General features: G+C 39.1%; 1 protein-coding gene across 3 annotated transcripts in view; it reads left to right on the forward strand.

Annotated features, from left to right (window-relative positions):
• KIF20B (kinesin family member 20B) overlaps nucleotides 1–20970 on the forward strand; it is a 73671-nt gene that overhangs the window by 29992 nt on the left and 22709 nt on the right. For all 3 annotated transcript variants that reach the window (XM_073353810.1, XM_073353811.1, XM_073353812.1), the window contains 9 exons: nucleotides 2442–2503; nucleotides 4342–4461; nucleotides 7351–7516; nucleotides 11260–12478; nucleotides 16577–16715; nucleotides 17912–18034; nucleotides 18571–18631; nucleotides 19870–19995; nucleotides 20286–20422. In XM_073353810.1, coding sequence (XP_073209911.1) covers nucleotides 2442–2503; nucleotides 4342–4461; nucleotides 7351–7516; nucleotides 11260–12478; nucleotides 16577–16715; nucleotides 17912–18034; nucleotides 18571–18631; nucleotides 19870–19995; nucleotides 20286–20422 — 2153 coding nt within the window. The remainder of the gene's footprint in view (nucleotides 1–2441; nucleotides 2504–4341; nucleotides 4462–7350; nucleotides 7517–11259; nucleotides 12479–16576; nucleotides 16716–17911; nucleotides 18035–18570; nucleotides 18632–19869; nucleotides 19996–20285; nucleotides 20423–20970) is intronic.

A 20970-nucleotide genomic window follows, 5' to 3' on the forward strand; every position in this document is an offset into this window, starting at 1 on the left:
TCAGTTAAACTATAATACAGAACCATATTTCCCGCACCCCTCAGAAGCAGTGCAAAGGCTTGATGGAGTCAGGTTAATGGAGGAGCTGAGGGAGAGAGAAGTAAATTGCTGGGAAGGAGTCTGGGTGCTAACTTGAAAGGTTGTTGAGTATGGGTGGGAAAAGTATGGAACAGATTTTTTTTTGAGGGGGCAGGAGGGATTGTTAGGGAACATTTTCATGCAGACCCTGGCTGACCCCTAGCCTGTCCCATTCAGTCAGGCACATCTGCCCTGTCCCCATGTGTTCCTGCACCCTCATGTGTCCCTGCACTCCCTGTAGACGTGTCCCTCCACCTCCACTCTCACCCCTGCCCCTATGTAGCTCTGCACCCCTTCCCATTAGCATGTAGTCCTATACCTCGCTCCCCCCCCATGGCCCTGTGCCTTCACTCCCATTCAGCTCCTGCCCCAGTCTGTCCTCTCCCACTAGCCCTTATGAGCCCCTGTCTGACCCCCAGCACCCCACGCTGTCTGTCTCCCCATAGCTCCTGCCCTGGCCCATTGCGAAGAAGGCAAGCTCTTCCTCTTCCCTCGCTGGCTAGGAGCTGCTGTTTTTTTTTCTATCGCCACAGCTCCCTCTGATGGGCAAAAGGCAGAACTGCAGCAACACTTCAGCAGAAGGGTTTTTTCTGTGCAAAAAATGTAGTGTGCAGCTCATTAATTATGCATGCGCAGTAGCGCAGAATTCCCCCCAGAGTATAATAATGGCTACAAGCATACCGCAAAAAGAACTAAGTAGACTGCAACCTATTAATTCTGTGTCTGAAAAGAAAATCATAGAATATTGTGTCCAAGTTGCTGAAGATGCTATCCATGATACAGAGGAAGTACTTAGTACTCTGCCACTTGCTCAGACGGCTAAAATTAAAACTCAGAGGAGGTGCAACCCTCCTAAACTGATGACCGATGCTAGTTCAGCACCATATCTAAAACTTGCTAATGTAACACTTGGCACAGTCCTAAAGCATCTTGTGGCGCTTCAGTTTTTTCTTTTTGCAACAATCAGTTTCTTGGTTGGTTGGCTGGAGGTTGTGTTTACATATGAATGCCCCGTCCAGGATGCTACCTGATGTACTGAGGTTTCACTGAGCCTGGCTGCTCCACTAGCCTGGGCTCCCTCTCTCTGTTTCGCTGAATCAGGCTCTCCGGCCTCGAGCAGCACGCGTGCACGCACACACATGCACACAGAGGTAGGGATGCACCAGCTGTAGAATTATAAACCCTGACATGACGCACCTTCCCACTAACACTCAGAACCTTCAGGAGGACTTACTACATTTACCTCCAACTACTGTAAATTCTAAATCTTGCAATGAGCATCAAGAGGACTCTATCAGCGTAGAATAGCATTTTTTTCCAAATAGGCTCACTCTGCAGAGGTACTAAACGTTAAAAACCAAAAAGGCTACGTTGTAAACTTAATTTAAAAAAATGGAATCACACTAAGCAGGGAGGAGATTGGAGAAGTTTTATAAAAACCTTTCCGTTGTTTAGTCAACCTGATCAATCAAGATAGAAAAGCTGAGCTGTGAGGAAGAGGGTGAAAAGACTTTGGTTTAAATATTGAGGTGGTTCTTTCTCTTACAACATTTTAAAATTGTGGATTCAGATATCTGCCCTAAAATCTCTGCTTGTGAAGGAGCTTGTGTTCCTGTTGGTTGCATCAAAATAGAGGAAATATGTGAAAATTTATAACTTTGTCCTTAAAAAGAGGTGTGGGGAGGGGGTAACAAACCTCCATTCCTGTCTAGCTTGCACCAGCATTGGTCATGTATTTGCAGCACACCTGGAATGATTGAAACTTTCCTAACAGGTTAGAGGCTGGAAAAACAAATAAGCAAGCAAATCAGTATCTCAGGACACTCATGAGTAGTGGGCTTATCTAAGCTGACTCCAGACTCTATTATTGTGACCTATTTCCGGAACTGAAAGGGGGGTGGGGGTGTGTGTGAGAGAGAGAGACATACATCTGGATTTCCTTCACTTACCCACTTGTGGGCTTGGTGGCCTTTTTCTTGGCGGAGGGGTAGCTTTCCTATATTGGGAGTGGAAAAAATCACAGTCCTCGTTTAATGTATTAAGGTCTCTAATATTAAAGTTATTGTTCTGAGCAGGACTCGAGCAGGCTTACAGGAAGAAGCCGCCCATTTGCTTAAAGTGCAATTATTTGGATAATTTTGGTTGAAATATATGCATTTATTTTTCCAAACTATTTAAATTACTCCTTTGAAAATCAAAAAATATTTTCGACTGCTAAATCAAACTGGGGGGAATAGTCTCGATGTATCTCAGATATTGGCAAATGACTAAAACCTTATTATAGAAAGACTTCGCCAATTTACTGAATGAACTACTAGTTTGCAATCTATGTAATGCAAACCAGTTTCTCTATTTGATTACAGAGATTGAAATGCAAGTGATTAAATTAAGTGAATCTGCTCAACAACTTGAAGAAGCTACTGAGGTAACTCTTAGAGAGAAATAAATTCACTGAAACTTATATCTGCTTTAATTATTCATACAAAATTACAATAGCTTAATGTCTAATTTCATAGTGTGCTTAACTGAATAGACCTAGCACTATTATGGTTTGTTTTTCATGGTGTGTTTGAGTGCAAACGATTTGGAGTCATGTTATAATTAGGGCTTTCAAGAGATTAAAAAATTTAATAACAATTAATTGCATTGTTAGACAGTAATATAATCCTATTTATGAAAACATCCAAAAATATTTATTACATTTTCAAATATATTGATTTCAATTACAACACAATACAAAGTGTACAGTGCTCACTTTATATTTATTTTGGATTACAAGTATTTGCACTGTGAAAAAATATATATATTTTTCAATTTCACCTAATACAAGTACTGTAATGCAATCTCTTTATCATGAAAGTTGAACTTACAAATGCAGGATTACGTACAAAAAAACCTGCATTCAGAAATAAAACAATTTAAAATTTTAGAGCCTACAGGACCACTCAGTCCTACCTCTTTGTTCAGCCAATCGCTCAAACTTTGTTTACATTTGTAGGAGATAATGCTGCCTGCTTCTTGCTTACAGTGTCACCTGAGAGTGAGAATAGGCGTTCTCATGGCACTGTTGTAGCTAGTGTTGCAAGATATTTATGTGCCAGATGCACTAAAAATTCATCTGTCCCTTCATTCTTCAACTACCATTCCAGGGGACATGCATCCACGCGGAAAACTGGTTCTGCTCGATAACCATCCAAAGCAGTGTGGATCGACACATATTCATTTTCATTATCTGAGTCAGATACCACCAGCAGAAGGTTGATTTTCTTTTTTGGTGTTTCAGGTTCTGTAGTTTCCACAAAGGAGTGTTGCTCTTTTGAGACTTCTGAAAGCATGCTCCACACCTCGTCCCTCTCAGATTTTTGTAAGGCAGTTCAGATTCTTAAACCTTGGGTTGAGTTCTGTAGCTATCTTTAGAAATTTCACATTGGTACCTTACTTGCGTTTTGTCAGCTCTGCAGTGGAAGTGTTCTTAAAATGAACATGTGCTGGGTCATAATCCGAGATTGCTATAACATGAAATATATGGGCAGAATGCGGGGAAAAACAGAGCCAGAGATCTACAATTCTCCCCCAAGGAATTGTCACAAATTAATTAACACATTATATTTGTAACGAGCTTCAGGAAGCATGACCTCTGGAATGGTGGCCAAAGCATGAAGGGGCATACGAAGGTTTAACGTATCTCACACGTAAATACCTTGCAATGCTGGCTACAACAGTGCCATGCAAAAGCGTTCTTGTTTTCTGGTGACATTGTAAATAAGAAGGCGGCAGCATTATTTCCTTTAAATTTAAACAAACTTGTTTGTCTTAGCGATTGGCTGAACAAGAAGTTGGACTGAGTGAACTTGTAGGCTCTGATGTTTTACATTGTGTTGTGTTTGAGTGCAGTTATGTAACAAAAAATCTACATTTGTAAATTGCACTTTCACGACAAAGATTGCACTATGGTACTTGTTTGAGGTTAATTTAAAAATACTATTTTTACAGTGCAAATATTTTTAATAAAAATAATATATACTTTGATTTCAGTTAAAACACAAAATACAATATATATGAAAATGTAGAAGAACATCCAAAATGTTTAATAAATTTAAGTTGGTATTCTATTGTTTAACAGTGTGATTTAAAAACTGCAATTAATCATGATTAATTTTTGAGTTAATCATGTGAGTTAACTGTGATTAATCGACAGCCCGAGTTACAACGCGTTCCTGTTATCTAAAACCTAGTAAAAATGTAACTTTTCTCATCTCAAAGAAAATGACGACACAGAATAAGCGGATTCAAGAGCTAATAAACATTGTGGAGCAAAAAGATGATGTTATAAGTAGACTAAAGGACCTAATATCCCATTTAGAAACTACAGTAAAAGACTACGTAAGTTTTCAGCTCTTCATTTCTTAAAATGTACAAAACTTACTTTGATTTTTTTAATGCTCGTAATAACTGGTTAAAAGATGGGAAACAGGGAAGGAAAAAATGATCAGCCCTCAAAATGGAGAGTGGTAAATAGCGGTGTCCCCCAAGGATCTGTAGTGGGCCCAGTGCTATTCAACATATCCATAAAGTGTCTGGAGAAAGGAGGACAAACGGTGAGGTGGCAATGTTTGCAGACAACTTTTTTTTTTTTTTTTTTTTTTTACTCAAGATAGTTAACTCTTCACAGTCTGCTTTGGATCTCACAAAACCTGGTGACTGGGCACCAAAATGGCAGATAAAATTCAGTGTTGATAAATGTAAAGTAATGCACGCTGGAAAATATAATCCTAACTACAAAATGATGGGATCTAAATTAGCTCTTACCACTCAGGAAAGAGATCTAGGAGTCACTGAGCGGATGTTTTCAATGTCCAGCGGCAGTCATAAAAGCTGACAGTCTTAGGTGCCATTAGGAAAGGGATAGATAAGACTGTAAATATCCTAATGCCACTATATAAATCTATGAATACTGAGTGCAGTTCTGGTTGCCCAATCCTAAAAAAGATGTATTGGAAATGGAAAATGTACAAAGAAGGGCAACAAAAATGATGAGGGATATGGAAGAGCTTTCATATCAGGAGAGATTAAAAAGATTGGGACTGTTCAATTTAGAAAAAAGACAAATAAGAGGGGATATGATAGAGGTCTATAAAATCACAAATGGTATGGAGAAAGTGAGTAGTGAAGTTATTTACCCCTTCACATAACACACAAACCAAGCACCCAGTGAAAGTAATAAGCGATAAGCTTAAAACAAAAGGAAGTATTTCTTCACACAACATAGAGTCAACTTGTGGAACTTGTTACCAGGGGATGTTATGAAGGCCAAAAATATAACTGGCTTCAAAACAGAATTACGTAAGTTCATAGAGGATAGGTCCATCAACGGCTGTTAGCCAAGATGGTCAAGGGAAAGGTCTGTGGAGTGGCCATTTTATTTGGGAGACTGAATCTATAGTTGAAGATGGAAAGAAGTTGTGGGCAGGAGGCTAGAGTTATGACATGAAAGTCAAAATAAATGGGAGACTGAAATGAAGAAATAAAGCCTTGGGAGGGGAGGGGGAGCAGTAGATTATTTAAAGGAGACTTTTTAGTGAGCAATTCAGAGGAGAAAGCACATAGCAGGAAATGAGTTGGAGACAGACAGAAAGCAGCAGCCCCCAACACCATCTCCATGGTTCTTTTTCATTATGGTGTGGAGGAGAAGGAACAGTAATAGAGACATTGTTGCACTGTGAGCCAAGTTTCAGTGGGGGCATGAAGGTGGAGGAAGCAGGAGAAGAGAGGTCAGAAATATTTGGAGACAAAGCAGGTATTCCAGAGCTATCCTGATCACCATCCAGTCATTCTTTTCTTCCCTGCCTTTGACATGGTTGACTGACTTAGTAGCGATGTACAATGGTTGTAACCACTGAGAACCTTTGGGATGGTATGGGCCTATAAGTACATTGGTGGTAGTGACTTAGTGTGTGCATCAAAGTCCAGTAAGTGTCAACCAGCCTGAAACAATCTTCTAGAGAAATACCATTTGCATGTAAAAATGATCTTATGTTTGCAGCTATGCATCCACTTTTTCTACAATAAATCCACACTGATTTATTCCATACAGTACATTAGGGGATGCAAATTAACATGGACTTATCTTATTCCTGTCTTTCAGTTTGTCAGTAGTGCAACCACTTTTGAGGGCTATACCTATACTCCAAAACTTCTTAGGATTACGCAAGATATGGCTCCTGTCATTTCCTCATTCTCCAATTAATTTCCCCAAAGCGAACAGTCCATACCATGCTTTCACACCTGGACAAATCTCCAGGTGTAGAACTACAAAAAATCCAAAAAGAACAAACCTTTAACTCTGTCCACCCATCTTATTAAATAACATGGTAGTGCAGTGATTTTCAGACTTTTGTACTGGGGACCCCTTTAACATAGCAAGCCTCTGAGTGTGCCTGCTCACCCCCTTATAAATTAAAAACACTTTAATCTATTTTACACCATTATAAATGCTGGAGGCAAAGCGGGGTTTGGGGTGGAGGCTGACAGCTTATGACCCCCCACATCATAACCTTGCGACCCCCGAGGGGTCCCGAACCCCAGTTTGAGAACCCCTGTGGTAGTGTGACGATGAAGTGCTATAACCGCATGGCGTTTTTCATAGGTGTCTTGTGCTGTCTTATCTATCTGGCCAGCCTGGTCTTGTGCATGCAAAAACCTTAATCTTAATATTTTGGTCAAATTTATAGTCCATAGCAGAAATTAAAGCATTTGCCAACCTATCCTTTGGGCTTACTATTTATCATGGGCACTTCTAACCTAATTGGAAAGTACATCAAGTAGTGTTGATGGTAGGAAGAGTTAAGGCTGTTACTAAGAACTTTCACTTTTGAGAAGATGAGAAAAAGTATAAAATTTTTTTGGAAAAGTCACCCAAATGCTTTCTGTAGGTAGTAACAGTTTCTGTAGCTTTTGATATATATTACTGTTCTCTTGATGGAATACATAATCCCTCTGACTCATGCACATTATCTGTATTAGTGCTTTTTCTTTTCTTCCCCTTTGTGCTATGTTCTATACTCCAAAGCATTGTACACCTCTTTATTGCCCACAGAAAAAGCAATTTATAGCTGACTTTTTCTCCCCAACAAAAATCCTTGTAGGAAGATGTTATATGGCTATTTGTCTAATTTTTTTGTTTTCATATTCAGCTGAGATTTATTGCTTGTAACATGGTTGGCTGCTTGTTTTGTATAATGGCATGAGGTAACTAATTTTATTTAAATGTAGGACAACACTGTAACTACTATTAAAAGACACATGGCAAACGAGAACAGCAATGGGAAAATAGAAGGCACTCAGTCTAGTGACAGTGTGAAGCATGTGCTGGATGTAGGAAGAAAACGCTGTTTTGAAAGTAAGCCTACCCAAGAGGAAGAGCCACCTACAAAGAAAGGTACCATTTCTACTGCAGCCGAACAGGGAGCCTTCCGAAAAAATCTGATTCCAATGCCAGAACAAAAGCAAAAACTCGCAATTCGTAAACTTTATCGTCTGAGGAGAAGAAAGTCAGCAACATTAAATGCTAAATGGAAGTAACTGTTTATTTTCATTGTCTTGTGTGTTGCCTCTAAATTCTTAAAATAAAAACTGCTTTTAGATGTCTTGCTTCCCCTTTGCTATGTCTGCTAATACATTTGCAAATTCTGATGCAGAAAAGATATTTCTGTTAAAGTGGACTTTGCCTACAACTGGCATGTTTAACTACTGTTTTTTCTGCCAAGCTTGCTGTTAACCTTCTTAAACATTCTTACCATTTTCCTGCCTGAGCTCTTTTTAGAACTGTCTGAAGTGTCAATGCGGTCTGTGATTCATTCTGTCATATTGTATGTAGATGCTGTACACACTTCAGGTATTTCATTAGATCAGTGTATAGAAACATGTAAATGCTGCATGCTAAAACCCTATATATAATACGCAAAGCTGACAATGGTAAAACTCAAATTCATTTGGGATCTAGTGTTTCTCATAAACCTCTCTTTACTGGTAGAAACTGCATTAAGTAGGCATTCTAGTCATGTATGGCATGCGTCTACATAACTGTTCAGTGTCTGCAGCTTTGAAATCTCCCTGCTCTCCTTGCTTGAACTGTGAGCTTGCTTGGCCTCTGACTGCCAAGGATCATGTAGGTGCCTCCCCAGAAGCTAAGGGGCCTCTAATAGGTGCAGCATCTATGCAATCTGAGTAGGGGTTGCAGATGGGAATATGTTGACCCAAACAAGAATCAAGGAAAGGCAATGGGGCAGTCTAGAGGCTTTTTCCTCTCTCCTTCCCTCAAGTAAGGAGCTAAAGGCTCCCCCAGTTAACAAGTGGAGATGGATTAAAGCTACCTAGACTCTGCTTTGGGATCAGAAATGCCACCTAGTGGTAAAATTGGAAGCAAAACATGGGGGTGCAGGTAGGCCAGCCCCCACCATGGGATTGAGAAGTAACAGCTGTTGAAGGGCACTTCCTTCAGTGCCATGTTAAACAAAGGAGGAGTGGTATAGCAAGTTCCATAGGTCTAGGACATAGCAGATAAGCAAGCTGCTGATGCTGCTTTCTCTAACAAGAGAAGAAACTGATATGCCTGTGAAGACCATCACACATGTTGGTTAGAGCCAACCTTGGGTCTGCATGGAACTACCTTCTGGAGAAACCATGTACATGCCAACAGGGGAGAAAGTGATGACAAAATTAAGCAGGCATTAAACCCCTTGTTATAGCAGACTGTGTCTGATACCTGCTCTAATCTTGGTATTCATGCCTAATGGCAGTTTGTAAATACTAATTTTTAGCACTGAACAGGAAACTAGATAGAAGTGGTACATTAATGCTACTGTTTAAGTTGTGGAGTCAGGAAACGCAAACTTTTCAAAACATAAAACTTAGTCTTGGGTACTCTCTTTAAAGAGCGCTCGGTCAAATCTTAAAGGTCGATTGGTTGTCTCGAAAAAGTGTTCAGAGACTATTTGCTTCACATTAAGCTCATAACTCAAAAATGGCCACATGTATCTTCCTCAAATTTTGCTTAAAAAATCACCTTTTCACAGAGAGAATGTAAATTTTAGCAACCAAGACTTAGGGTGAAAAAGAAATTTCAGTTTTAACTATCCTTCAGCCTTTGGATGCATCCGATGAAGTGAACTGTAGCTCACGAAAGCTTATGCTCAAATAAATTGGTTAGTCTAAGGTGCCACTAGTACTCCTTTTCTTTATAGTAAAAGAGAAAAATCTTAGTCTCTTCAGAGGTGGGCTGTCTATGTTGAAAGTCATGTACCCTATCACCGCAATATAAACAAAGTTCCCCAAATGATCTTAGCTGTCAATTGTAAAGCACCTAAAATATTTGGAACTGATTCTGGGCTTTCTCTAACCTACAAAACTCAGTCATACTATGGGTGTCAGAATACACCTTTTCTGTAATCCATTCCATTCACAGAACATAAGCCACATACACCTTTTCCTGCATCAGCAGCAGGATTTTATTACATAACTTAATATAGAGACTACATGATGGCTTTTATATAAGTCTGTTTTGTGGGCCCCGTCAAGGAAAGAATGCTGGGTCTCAACAGGAAGCTGGCTATTTCCCTTTCCAATGTTTCTAATGTTGGTTTCTATCTACTGCTGGCTTACGAAGTCTGACTCTAAAGCCATGACACTTCTGTTAGTAAAGCTAGTGCTTGCTTATCCTATCCCTCATGCAGGAGTAATTTTTGGTGGGGTGGATTCTAAATTTATGGGGTAAAGGAGGAAATAGACACTCCCCCTCCCCCGCCCCGGAAGCTAGCTCGCTCTCGCCTTTTTTGTTTTGTTTTGTTTTTCTATTTTTTAAAAGGTGTCTGACTAAACTTATTACTCTATAATAAACCAGTCTTGGGTCAATGGACTATTTGCCATAGATATGTACAAATTGCACAATAGTCATTGCTTTATTAATGCTGCTTCAACTTAGCACATGGAAATTCCTTCCACCTCTGTGTGTCTACACACACTAATGCTAGTTCAGAAGTATCTCCTCAAGGTGTACTGCTGTAAATTTACAAAGTACTCTAATGATAGTTTGTGCAGTCTACCTACAACTTACTGTGTTTGCAAACTGCACCATTTTCTACACAGATTTTATATTCTGTAAAAACACACTTTTCCCTGCCAATTCCATATGTATTTGACCAGGGAACTACTCCCTAACACTGCATTATGTGTAGCTGCAGTAGAAAATTTTCCCAATTTTTCAGAAGTGATTCTAGCTGATGTCAATGGGAGTTGCAGTTTGCTCCATTGTTAGGGTTAATCAGCCTTAGCGTAATAAAAACAATAACATTTTAAAGGTGGAGCTCAGACTGCGTGTGTGTTTTGAGAGCTCTTTGTACCCTTGAAGTTTTTTGAGGTCTCCAAACTCTCAACGTTTTGTCTTCAGGAGCATTTCTTCATACTTTTGTGAGGAAGGCAGTGCAGAAAATCAGTTTTACTTTTTTGGCTTCCTTTCTCTACTTCCCTCTGCACACACATTTGACTTCCCAATATACCTTCTCTTCTAACCCTTAAGCTGCCATTGTGTCAAATCAGAAGCAGATTTGGGAAGGAAAACCTTCAGCATATGGTGGAAAGGCATTAGGTGCCACTTACTTAAAGAAGCAGTGGACAGTTGCTTGTGGCAGAGGTGTGGACAGTTTACACAACCCAAGAAACTCCTGGTTTCTCTCTGCATCTGGCAGATGGGTGTATCTGTAGGATGTAAGATTGTTGGGCCAGCTAAGGTGTAAAATTGAGGATGGTTGAGTGTCAGGTAGTTATTTTTGTGCACTAGGCATCACAAAGTTTTACCATCACTGCAGCAGATTAGGAACCTGAACAGAGCACAAATCAGCGTCAAGCCATTCATGTTCTGGCTTACTGAAAGTCGAGACAATGTACACCCTGTCTGGAAGTCTAAGGAAGATACTATCTGTAGTACTGTTCAAACATGTAGCTTCCAGGTTTTGGGATCACCTTTAAAGGCCAAACTTCAAAATATTGCGTAATGTGAGGATTTAAGGCTTACTATACCAGCCAAAATCTCCCACAGAGTTTTGAAAGTTACTTCTTGATATGTATAATTTATTAATATTTTTGCTTTCAAGAGCAATACAGTGATACTTATTTTTCTTTTTATAGGGTCCATTAGAAGTGCAGGTAAAGGTGATGCAATAGAGCAAAAGAAAATTGAAGAAATGCAACAGAACATTTTAGAAAAAGAGGCAGAAATATTAGCATTACAGGAAAGAAGTGAATCCCTAGACTGTCAATTAGCTATACTTAAAGAAAAACTTTCAAATGAAAAAAGGGAAAAAGAAGGGTTCAATAGACAGATGGCAAACTTGTGCCTGGAGCTATCTTCTTCAAAAGAAAGGGCTTCTGGTTTGAGTGAGGAGCTCCAGCAGTGTCAGGCTAGTTATGGGAAAATAGCTTCTGAATTAGACACACAGAAAGTTATAAATAAAGAGCAAGAAGAGAAGATTAAACAACTGACTACAGAGGTAGAAGCCTCTAGTCAGAATATTATAGTCAAAGTGTCACAAATAAAAGCAATGCAGACAAAGATAGATGAGTTGCATAAACTTGATTTAGAATCTCATATTGTAGATGTTGATCTGGTCAATCTAAAGGATTTTTTGGAAGATTCTCAAAAAGATAAACCAGGGAAAATTCAAATGCATTCCTTAAACACACAGTGCCAGACATCTAATATTGCAGATGTCAGGCGAGAGAGCTCTTTCCATTGCAGTATTGAGGGCATTTGGAAAGAGTGCAAGCAAATTATTAAGGCCTCCTCCCAAAAAAGTAATCAGATCCAAGAACTCCTTCAACAAGTTGAAAATTTACAAAAGAGCATCAGTGAGGTTGGGAATGAGAACAATCAACTAAAAATACAATTGGATGACCTTACAAATCAGGGTAATTTGTCCATAAAGGAAAAGGAAAACCTTGTTAATCAGTTACAAGAACAATTACGGGAAAAAATCTGTGAGTCTGAAAAACGTGTGGCTGAAGATAGAAGTGCAATTACCCATCTTGAGAAACAAAGTGCCAGCCACAAGGAGAAAATAAAAGAGCTTGAATGCCTCTTGGAGGCTTATAGGGCTAAAGATGACAATGCAGCCAGGTTAGAACAAATACTTAAGGAAAAAGAATCTATCATTTTAAAGATGGAAATGGATATAAAAGACCTGGAAAAGAAATGTATGAATTCAGCAATAAAAATCAAAGAATTAAATGATCAGGAAACAAAACTGAACGAGGAAGTCATACAGTTGAAGAATAACTTGAAAACTACTGAACATTCACTTCAGGAAAAGGAGAGAGAAGAAGAAGAATCAAAAAAAGTTACAGAACAGTAAGTACAGCATTGAATAGACACTTGAGATGAAATCTAAGATGAGACTAGTTTGAATGTGCATCTGCTCAGTTCCAAATAACACTCAGATACTTATCCAGATTAAACTGCTAAGAAGTGGTTTAGATACTAAAATTTATCTTTGAAAATCATTTGTACACATTACTGGCTATTTTTTCTCTTTGTTTAATTGTATATCTTGATAATGTATAAAACCCAGTAAGTAAATTCCTACCTGTAGCATCAGTACATGGAAGGAAACATGAGTACAAATGTAGACATTGCAATTAAACTTGTCATTAACAGTAAAAGCAATCCATTTTACAAGGTAATACTTGTACCAGGTGTACTAACTTCTTTTCGATAGGGAACTATTTCTAACTTCTCCAAATTTTCTACAATGTACCTACCTTGTGTAGTAAATTAGGTTTTTGGGGTTGGGGTTTTTTTCCCCCCTCTAAAAGTCAGAGTAGAATATCTTCTCAGGTGGAGATTGTCTGATCAGGTTTTTTGCACTTTATCATAATGCATCTTTTTGCCATAATTATCAGTTATTTCTAACTAAATTATATCTCCACTAGTGAAATGGACATAGATGCTTAATGATTTTTCAGGCTAAGTAAATATGGTACAATCATGAGTATTTATTTTATTCACTTTATCCACCAGATTCAAATGTCTTCTAGAAAAGAGCTTGTGTTTAAGGGACTCTCAGAATATGAATAAGGGGAGCCTGGTATGTTTAGGGTCTCCTGCATCAGTTTGTTGAATGCCATACAGTGGAGTATACCCAATTATTGTATTAGTACACTTGTGTGCGATCTTTCAGTGAACTAAAGTAGTTCCTATGTTAAAATGGCCTCTACATTTGGAACTCTGTTAAATATTCATCTACCATTTACTTCTTGTATGGAAACCAGAGGCAAGAAAAACTTTTATATAAACCTACCTGTTAGAAATCCTGATACTAGATAACCTTTTTGGAGTAGCAGGTGCAAATGTTGGAGCAGAAGCTTCATATACGGCAATCTTTTAAAGCAGATAACTTGACATGGGTCCAAAATATTAAAATGTTAATAGTTGTTATGTGATAACAGCAGTTTTTGGTAAACAGTTGGATAACTTGGTGATGGATGTAGTATGAAAACTTAAACAGGAAATGAGTGTAGGAGAGTGGAACCAGCCTGAGGCATAATTGCACTCCCTTTACCTGACCCTAGAGGAGGAGAACGAAGGTAAGACAAAATTATGCTAATCCTCAGATGGCTGAGGCAGTGGTGCTATTAGGAAGGCTTTGGAATGTTTGACCACTGGGAGGCTTTCATGGACAAAGGACTGTTCTTTCCCACCTGAGTAGGGAGGGAAATAGACTTCAGGGATGGAGGTCAGCACAACTGATTTAAAAGAGCTTTAAACTAGGAATCTGGGGGAGGTGGTTGGGAGATGCTCATGTAATCTCCACACCTGATTCTAATATTGACCAGGAGAAAAATCAAGAAAGAGACTATAGCAATGGAGAAAAGAACAGCAGTGTGTAGGAGAATGGACATTAAGAGGAAAGAGAGTTCTAATGAAGTTAACAGGTAGGCGTTAGTGGCAGTAGAATGACTACCTAATCAGGTGAGGAATCTGGGTAAAGCCAAGCAGACAAAACTAAGATGTTTGTACACCAATGCAAGGAGCCTGGGTAACAAAATGGAGGAACTAGAACTACTGGTGCAGGAAGTGAACCCAAATATTATAGAGCTAACAGAAACATAGTGAAATAGTACTCATGACTGGAGTACAGGTATTGAAGGGTAGATACTATTCAGGAAAGATCGAAATAATGTAAAGGTGGTAGAGTAGCTTTGTATATTAATGATACAATTAATATACAAAAAAATTAGAAGTGATGGAATACATAAAGTAGTCTGTTTGGATCAAAATGACTTTGGGGAAGAAGGCTACCAGAGGCTCACCTGGGATAGTTTTTGGAGTATAGTACAGACCCCCAGGATCCAATCTGGATATGGGTAAAGCCATTCAAAAAATATTTTTAATGAAATAAATACTCCTGCGAATTGTGAGATTATGAGCATCTTTAACCTCCCAGATATAGTTCAAGAAAAAGTGCTATTAATAATAGTAGGGCCCAAATTTTCCTTGATGTGGTAGCTGACAGATTTCTTCATCAGATAGTTGCCAAACCAACAAGAGTTGATGCCATTTTAGATATGGTATTGGTGAGTAGTAAGGACCTCATAGAAGATGGACAAGAAACTTGTAAAGGGGAGACTACAAGGGTCATACTGAAAGGTGAACTGTTAGGCTGGAGGGAGGTTACTAGAGGTGTTCCTCAGGGATCAGTCTTGGAACCAATCCTATTTAACAATTTTATTAATGACCTTTGTACAAAAAGTGGAAGTGTGCTAATAAAATTTTCAGATGACAAAGTTGGGAGGTCTTGCCAATATGGAGGAGGACCAGAATACCATACAAGAAGATCTGGATGACCTTGAAAACTGGAGTAATAGAAATTGGGTTAAATTTAATAGTTCAAAGTGTGCGGTCTTACACTTGGGAACTAACAACAACAAATTTTGCTATAAGCTTGGGACTTTCCAGTTGGAAGCTCCAGAGGAAGAGAGAGACCTGGGTGTATTGACTGATCACAGGATGACTATGAGTCATCAATGCGATGTGACCATGAAAAAGGCTAATGCAATCCTAGGTCAGGTATTTCCAATGGAGCCAGGGAACTGCTAGTACCATTATGCAAAGCACTGATGAGACCTCATCTGGAACAGTGTGTGTAATTGTGATCTGCCATGTTTAAGAAAGACTAATTCAAACTGGAACAGGTGCAGAGAAGGGCTACTAGGATGATCCGAGGCATGGAAAACCTACCTTATGAGAGAAGACTCAAAGAGCTTGGCTTCTTTAGTCTCACCAAAAGAAGGCTGAAGGGAGATACGATTGCTCCCTATAAATACATCAAAGGGAGAAATACCAGGGAGGGAGAGAAGTTATTTAAGTGAAGCACCAATGTGGACCCCAGAACAAATAGATATAAACTGTCCATCAACAAATTTAGGCTTGAAATTAAACGAAAGTTTCTAACCATCAGAGGAGTGAAGTTCTGGAACAGCCTTCCAAGGGGAGCGGGGGGAGGGAAACCTAACTGTCTTCAAGACTTGAATTTGATAAATTTATGGAGGGGATGGTATGATGCGACTGCCTATAGTGGCATGTAGCTGATCTGCAACAGCTAATAGTAAATATCCCCAAAGGCCAGTGGTGAGACACTGGATGGGGAGGGCTCTGAGTTACTACAGAGAATTCTTTCCCAGGTGTTTGGCCATTGGTTCTTGCTGAAATGCTCATGGTCCAACTGACTGCAATATTTGGGGTTGGGAAGGAATTTTCTTTTGGTCAGATTGGCAGAGACCCTGGAGATTGTTCGCCTTTCACTGCACTTGGGGCATTGGTCACTTGCAGGTGTAAACTAGAGTAAATGGTGGATTCTCTGTAACTTGAAGTCTTTAAATCATGATTTGAGGACTTCAGTAACTCAGCCAGCGGTTAGGGGGTGTGAGGTTCTGTGGCCTGCAGGGTACTGAAAGTCAGACTATGTGATCATGATGGTCCTATCTGACTTTCAAATCTGAGTCTACTCATGTTGAGTAAGTACTTACTGATCAAGTAGTTCCATTTAAATCAAAGGGGCTTATGAAGTATAAAATACTACTTAATATAAGGATGACAGAATTGAGTCCTAAGTTTGTAAAATGCTGAAAGGCCTCTTCCCTAATTAAGTCACAGAGTAGAAGTTCCATTTTATATGTTTTTGTTTGCATTTATATTTATGGAACATTAAAGGAACGCTCTAAGGTAGCTTTGTTCCAAAGTTTAGGGCTTTTTGAGTTTTTTTTTAAAAAAAAGTTTAAAACCTAATAGAAATGTGTCCTTTAAACAAACAAACACACACACACACTCTCTGAAGATTTTGAATTAAACATTACTTTGCAGCTTACAACTCCTTCCTCTATAATAGTTTCTTTTAACTTCCTTAATGATATTTAATCCTTCCTCCTCTTTCCCACCTTCCTCCTCCAGGTTAAATAAAGAACTCTCTGAGAGTTCTGCCTTCATACAGCGGCTAGAAATGGATTGTCAGAGGAAAGATGAGGAGTATACAGATCTGAAAGAAAAGCTAGCTGATGCTAAGAAACAAATTGAGCAAGTACAGAAAGAGGTCTGTAATCATAAGAAGAAACATGTTTCTTTTGCAGCTTAAATGTAGGGCTCTGCTAATCAAATATTTTCTCTTAAATATATCTTTGGTTATATGAATTGTTAAAGCATTTAATATTAAAATAATATTTTTAACTTCTTTAGATTTAGAATTCTGAACCTAGAGTAAAAGTGAACCTGAAAACTATTGATACAAAACCTATAAACTACTGAGAAGACTACAGTAACTCATATTTTGACATGTAGATATTGAAAAGAAAAACAGTCTTGCTAGTAGTATGTTTACCATGGGTTCAAGATGACTTGAAAATAATGGCGAATCAGGTTACTGAGAAGAACTTTCCAGACTAATCTAATCATGTGTCACTCTGGAATATGTTGTTTTACAGGACTAACTTTGGGACTTTCCGTTTCTTAAACTGATGGAAACCAGACTGTCTCTGAAGATAACACATTGATTGGCCTTTTGGGGGGAGGCAAAGGTTTATCAGAAAGGGAGAGTGCTAATTTTGTTTCTCTTGTGGTTAAAAATTAAGGTTACAAATTCCATTGATCTGTGAAAGGAAATGAAAGAGAATAACTTCTAGTTGTATTAGTGACTAATATGTAACTACCAAGCAGTAGCATAATTAAAATGGAATGCTTACTGCAAGTAATAGCCGTTTTGCATTTTAAATAGAGGCTATAGTGTGGAGTCTTGCACTAGAGGTTAATTACATGTATTGCTGCCTGCCCAGGATAATAGTGCTTCTTGTCCTTCATCTAACCAGCATCCTAAATATTTAATGCTGAACCACTTGTGAAGCGTCAGGAAAGGCTTGAGATCAAATGGCAACCAAAGCCTCTTTTTAAAACTCTACCATTTAAAATTAAAAGATTAGCTTCTTAGTTCTATACATATAGCTGAAATTTTTGCTTGACAAAGCTACCTGCATTGATATCAGTTGAATACCGTAAATCTTCCCATTCAGCGATGGGACCTCTTTCTTAATTAAGATGAAAATGTAATATATTGCACCTGCATTTTTCAGAATAATGGAGAATTGTCTAATTATCTGAAAGCTTGTCATGTAATCATATTAAATACTATTCGTAAATACAATCCATTTATGCCATCTAAATCTAAAAACCAAACCAACATAGGACAATTAACTGTGGACTTTTGCTCATCCTTTTATGACACTGTCTGCTTTGCAGGTGTGCACAATGCGTTCCAAGGAGAAATTATTGAGAAGCAAAGTTAATGAACATGAGAAAACTAAAAACCAGTTTGCTGAGGAACTAGGTATGAAACAGCGGACAATCCAGCAACTTAAAAAGGTATTTTGAACATTTCTTAAGTTTTATAAACGACTTGATATGCCCTCCATTTGTCATTCGCTAATTATCAGTTTCTAATGATATAAGAAGGTTTCTAAGCAGTAAGGCAGTCACAGGAAATAGGGTAAAATAGAACTAACCATGCTAAAATTAACTTAACGGACAAGAACATTTTTAAGGACCTTCTCATAATAGTGCCTCATCAAATTGCCTTTGATAGAACTAAGTGTTCAGTACATATATAGATGAATGGGCAAGGCCTGATCTGCAAATATTCTTATTCTGGCTTGAAGCATCTGGATAAATAGTTGAAGTGCCTCAGTTTACACCTTCTCTTTTTCACCAGTAGACTGGCTGTGAGAATGCTCCTCTTTGGTAGATGGAAAAGCTACATATTCCAGATTTCTTCACTTTTAAGTATCAGCTTATTATTTAATAAAGCTCTGAGTGAGACTTTCCAGACTCTTACCAAATGCCAGTGTGCATCTTTGTTTTCAAACATATTAGTACTAATTTCCTTTTGATGTACTACTTAGGAACTATTGGGTAATGAGCAGATAGAAGAAATCTCAAAACAATACCAGAATGCATGTAAAGGTAAGCAATAACCATTTTTGTTCATATCCTGTCATGAAATGGCAGCATAATGGGTTCTTGTTGTGTAAATAATTTTCTTAAAGGGTTTTAATATGTTCAAATATTAAAAATATTGTTTGGATGGAACAAATTCCAAACCTAGTATTTAAAACATTCAGATAATGAGCTGCTCTTTTGTTTAGCTCATGTCAGTTGGTCTATTAGAAAGCAAGAAGTTAATGCAAAGGATATAAATCCCAAACTCTATCTCCAAAAATAAAATGAAAAAGGATTGTGGGCTTGCTATACCCACACTTATAACGTTTTAAAAGTCTGAGAAAGTGTGAGAGCCGCCATTTTAATAAAATCTCAAAGATTAAAATGCTGACTGGTTAATGATAGTTAAGGCTGCAGTTTTGTCACGGAAGTCACAAAATCTGTGACTTCCAAAGACCTTTGACTTCAACCAGTGCTGGCTGGGAGCTGCAGGGGGCAAGGGGAAGCCCCACAACTCCCCCACGGCTCCTGGCCACCACGGGAGGCATGGGGAATCCGCCACACCCGGGCACTGCAGGCTACATGGCGGGCCCCACAGCAGGGGGAATCCACGGAGCTCCCAGCTGCTGCGGGTGGCAAGAGGGACCCCCGCCGCTCCCAGCCACCGCCAGCTGCAGAGGGGATCCCTGCCACCGTGAGAGGCAAGAGGGACCCTCGGAGCTCCCGGCTACTGTGGGTGGCAGGGGGACCCCTGGAGCTCCCAGCCCCTCCACCCCCCAGTTGCCCAGCCTACCTATTTTGTCTTGGGTATTTTTAGTACAAGTCATGGACAGGTCAGGACTTCTGTGAATTTTTCATTATTGCCTGTGACTTGTACTAAAAATAACCGTGACAAAAACTTAGCCTTAATGATAGTCACATGTTGTGACCTTGATGAATGTACCTCAGTTGAACAGTGGTTACCCTCTCATATAGTATTGGAAAAAGACACTCACAAGGAAACTTTCAAATGACTAAATGCTCTTCCTCCAGATCTCCTTTTGGGATAAGCCCGTTGCTGCTGGTAGATTGGATTTTAGTTTTTTGTTACTCTTGTGGGTGGGGATACCCAAGTGTGAGAACTTTGGCCATCAGAGTATAAATGTGTTCTTGTACTTTGTAACACAGCTTTGGATCCAAAGCTTTTAATGGGCACACTAAATTGGGGGGAATGGTGGGGAGAAGAAGGAGCCTCCTTTTTAAATCTATTCTTAAATCTCCAGATCTGCGTGCAAAAGAGAAAATAATTGAAGACATGCGACTGACATTAGAGGAACAGGAACAGACTCAGCTGGAACAAGATCAAGTGCTAGAGGCCAAATTAGAAGAGACTGAGAAATTAGTTTCTGGTAAACTACCTATCTAAAGTATGAGCAAAAACATACTTTTTAGATGCTTAGGAACACTTCACCACTTTTATCATTGAGTTTGTAACTATTCTATTGGACCAAATCCAAAACACCATTGGAGTTTTGTTTAAAGACGGCAGGATTTGGCCTAGTGGTGGCTTTTCTGCCATATCTTCGCTTTGGCATTAGTTGTGACTGATAAATGTGGGAGCTGTACTACAAGAAGGGTGTCAATGTGGTAAGCTTGAAATTGATGCAAACCACATTATTTCTTCTTGTATTCTGACTAGAATTGGAAGAATGGAAGCAGAAATATAAAGAGCTGGAGAAGAGTAATAGCGAGTGTCAACAAAAAATAAACAAACATGAGGACAAAAACATAGATGCAGTTAGTGGAGAACTAATCAGTCTGCAAGAAAGACTTAAGGTAAAATTTGGTGACTTAATTTTAAACACAAAGCATTAAATTTAAAGCAGGCAAGTAGCTATATCACCTCTTTCTTCTTTGAGTGATTGCTCATGTGCGTGCTCGCCATGTTCACCGGTGCCGGAAGTTTTTCCCCTATCAGTACCCGTAGGGGAATGCCCCTAGCCACCCCTGGAGTGGCACTTCTATGGGGCAGTTTAAGGGGTGCTGCGTGCTCCCCCCTCCCCACATTCAGTTTCTTCTTGCCACCAGTGAAGGTGCTTTGGAACTGCTCTGCTGTAGCTTTCCCTGTTTGGACTTTGTTTAGTTCGTAGTTAGTTAGTAACTGTAGTTTAAAAAAAAAAAAGGGCGGGGGGGAATAAGAAGTATAGTTAGAAGTATGTCCAGGTCAGGGCATGCCCCGCACCCTGGGCTTTAAGTCATGCAACACTTGTAAAAGACCTATGCCTGTGAGTGGTCCGTATGCTGACTGTTCATGCTGTCTGAGGGAAACCCACCTCAGCGACTGCTGCAAAATTTGCAGATCTTTTAAGCCTCGGACCAAGAAG

The sequence above is a fragment of the Lepidochelys kempii genome, chromosome 7 (genome assembly GCF_965140265.1).
Source record: "Lepidochelys kempii isolate rLepKem1 chromosome 7, rLepKem1.hap2, whole genome shotgun sequence".
Lineage (NCBI taxonomy): Eukaryota > Metazoa > Chordata > Testudines > Cheloniidae > Lepidochelys > Lepidochelys kempii.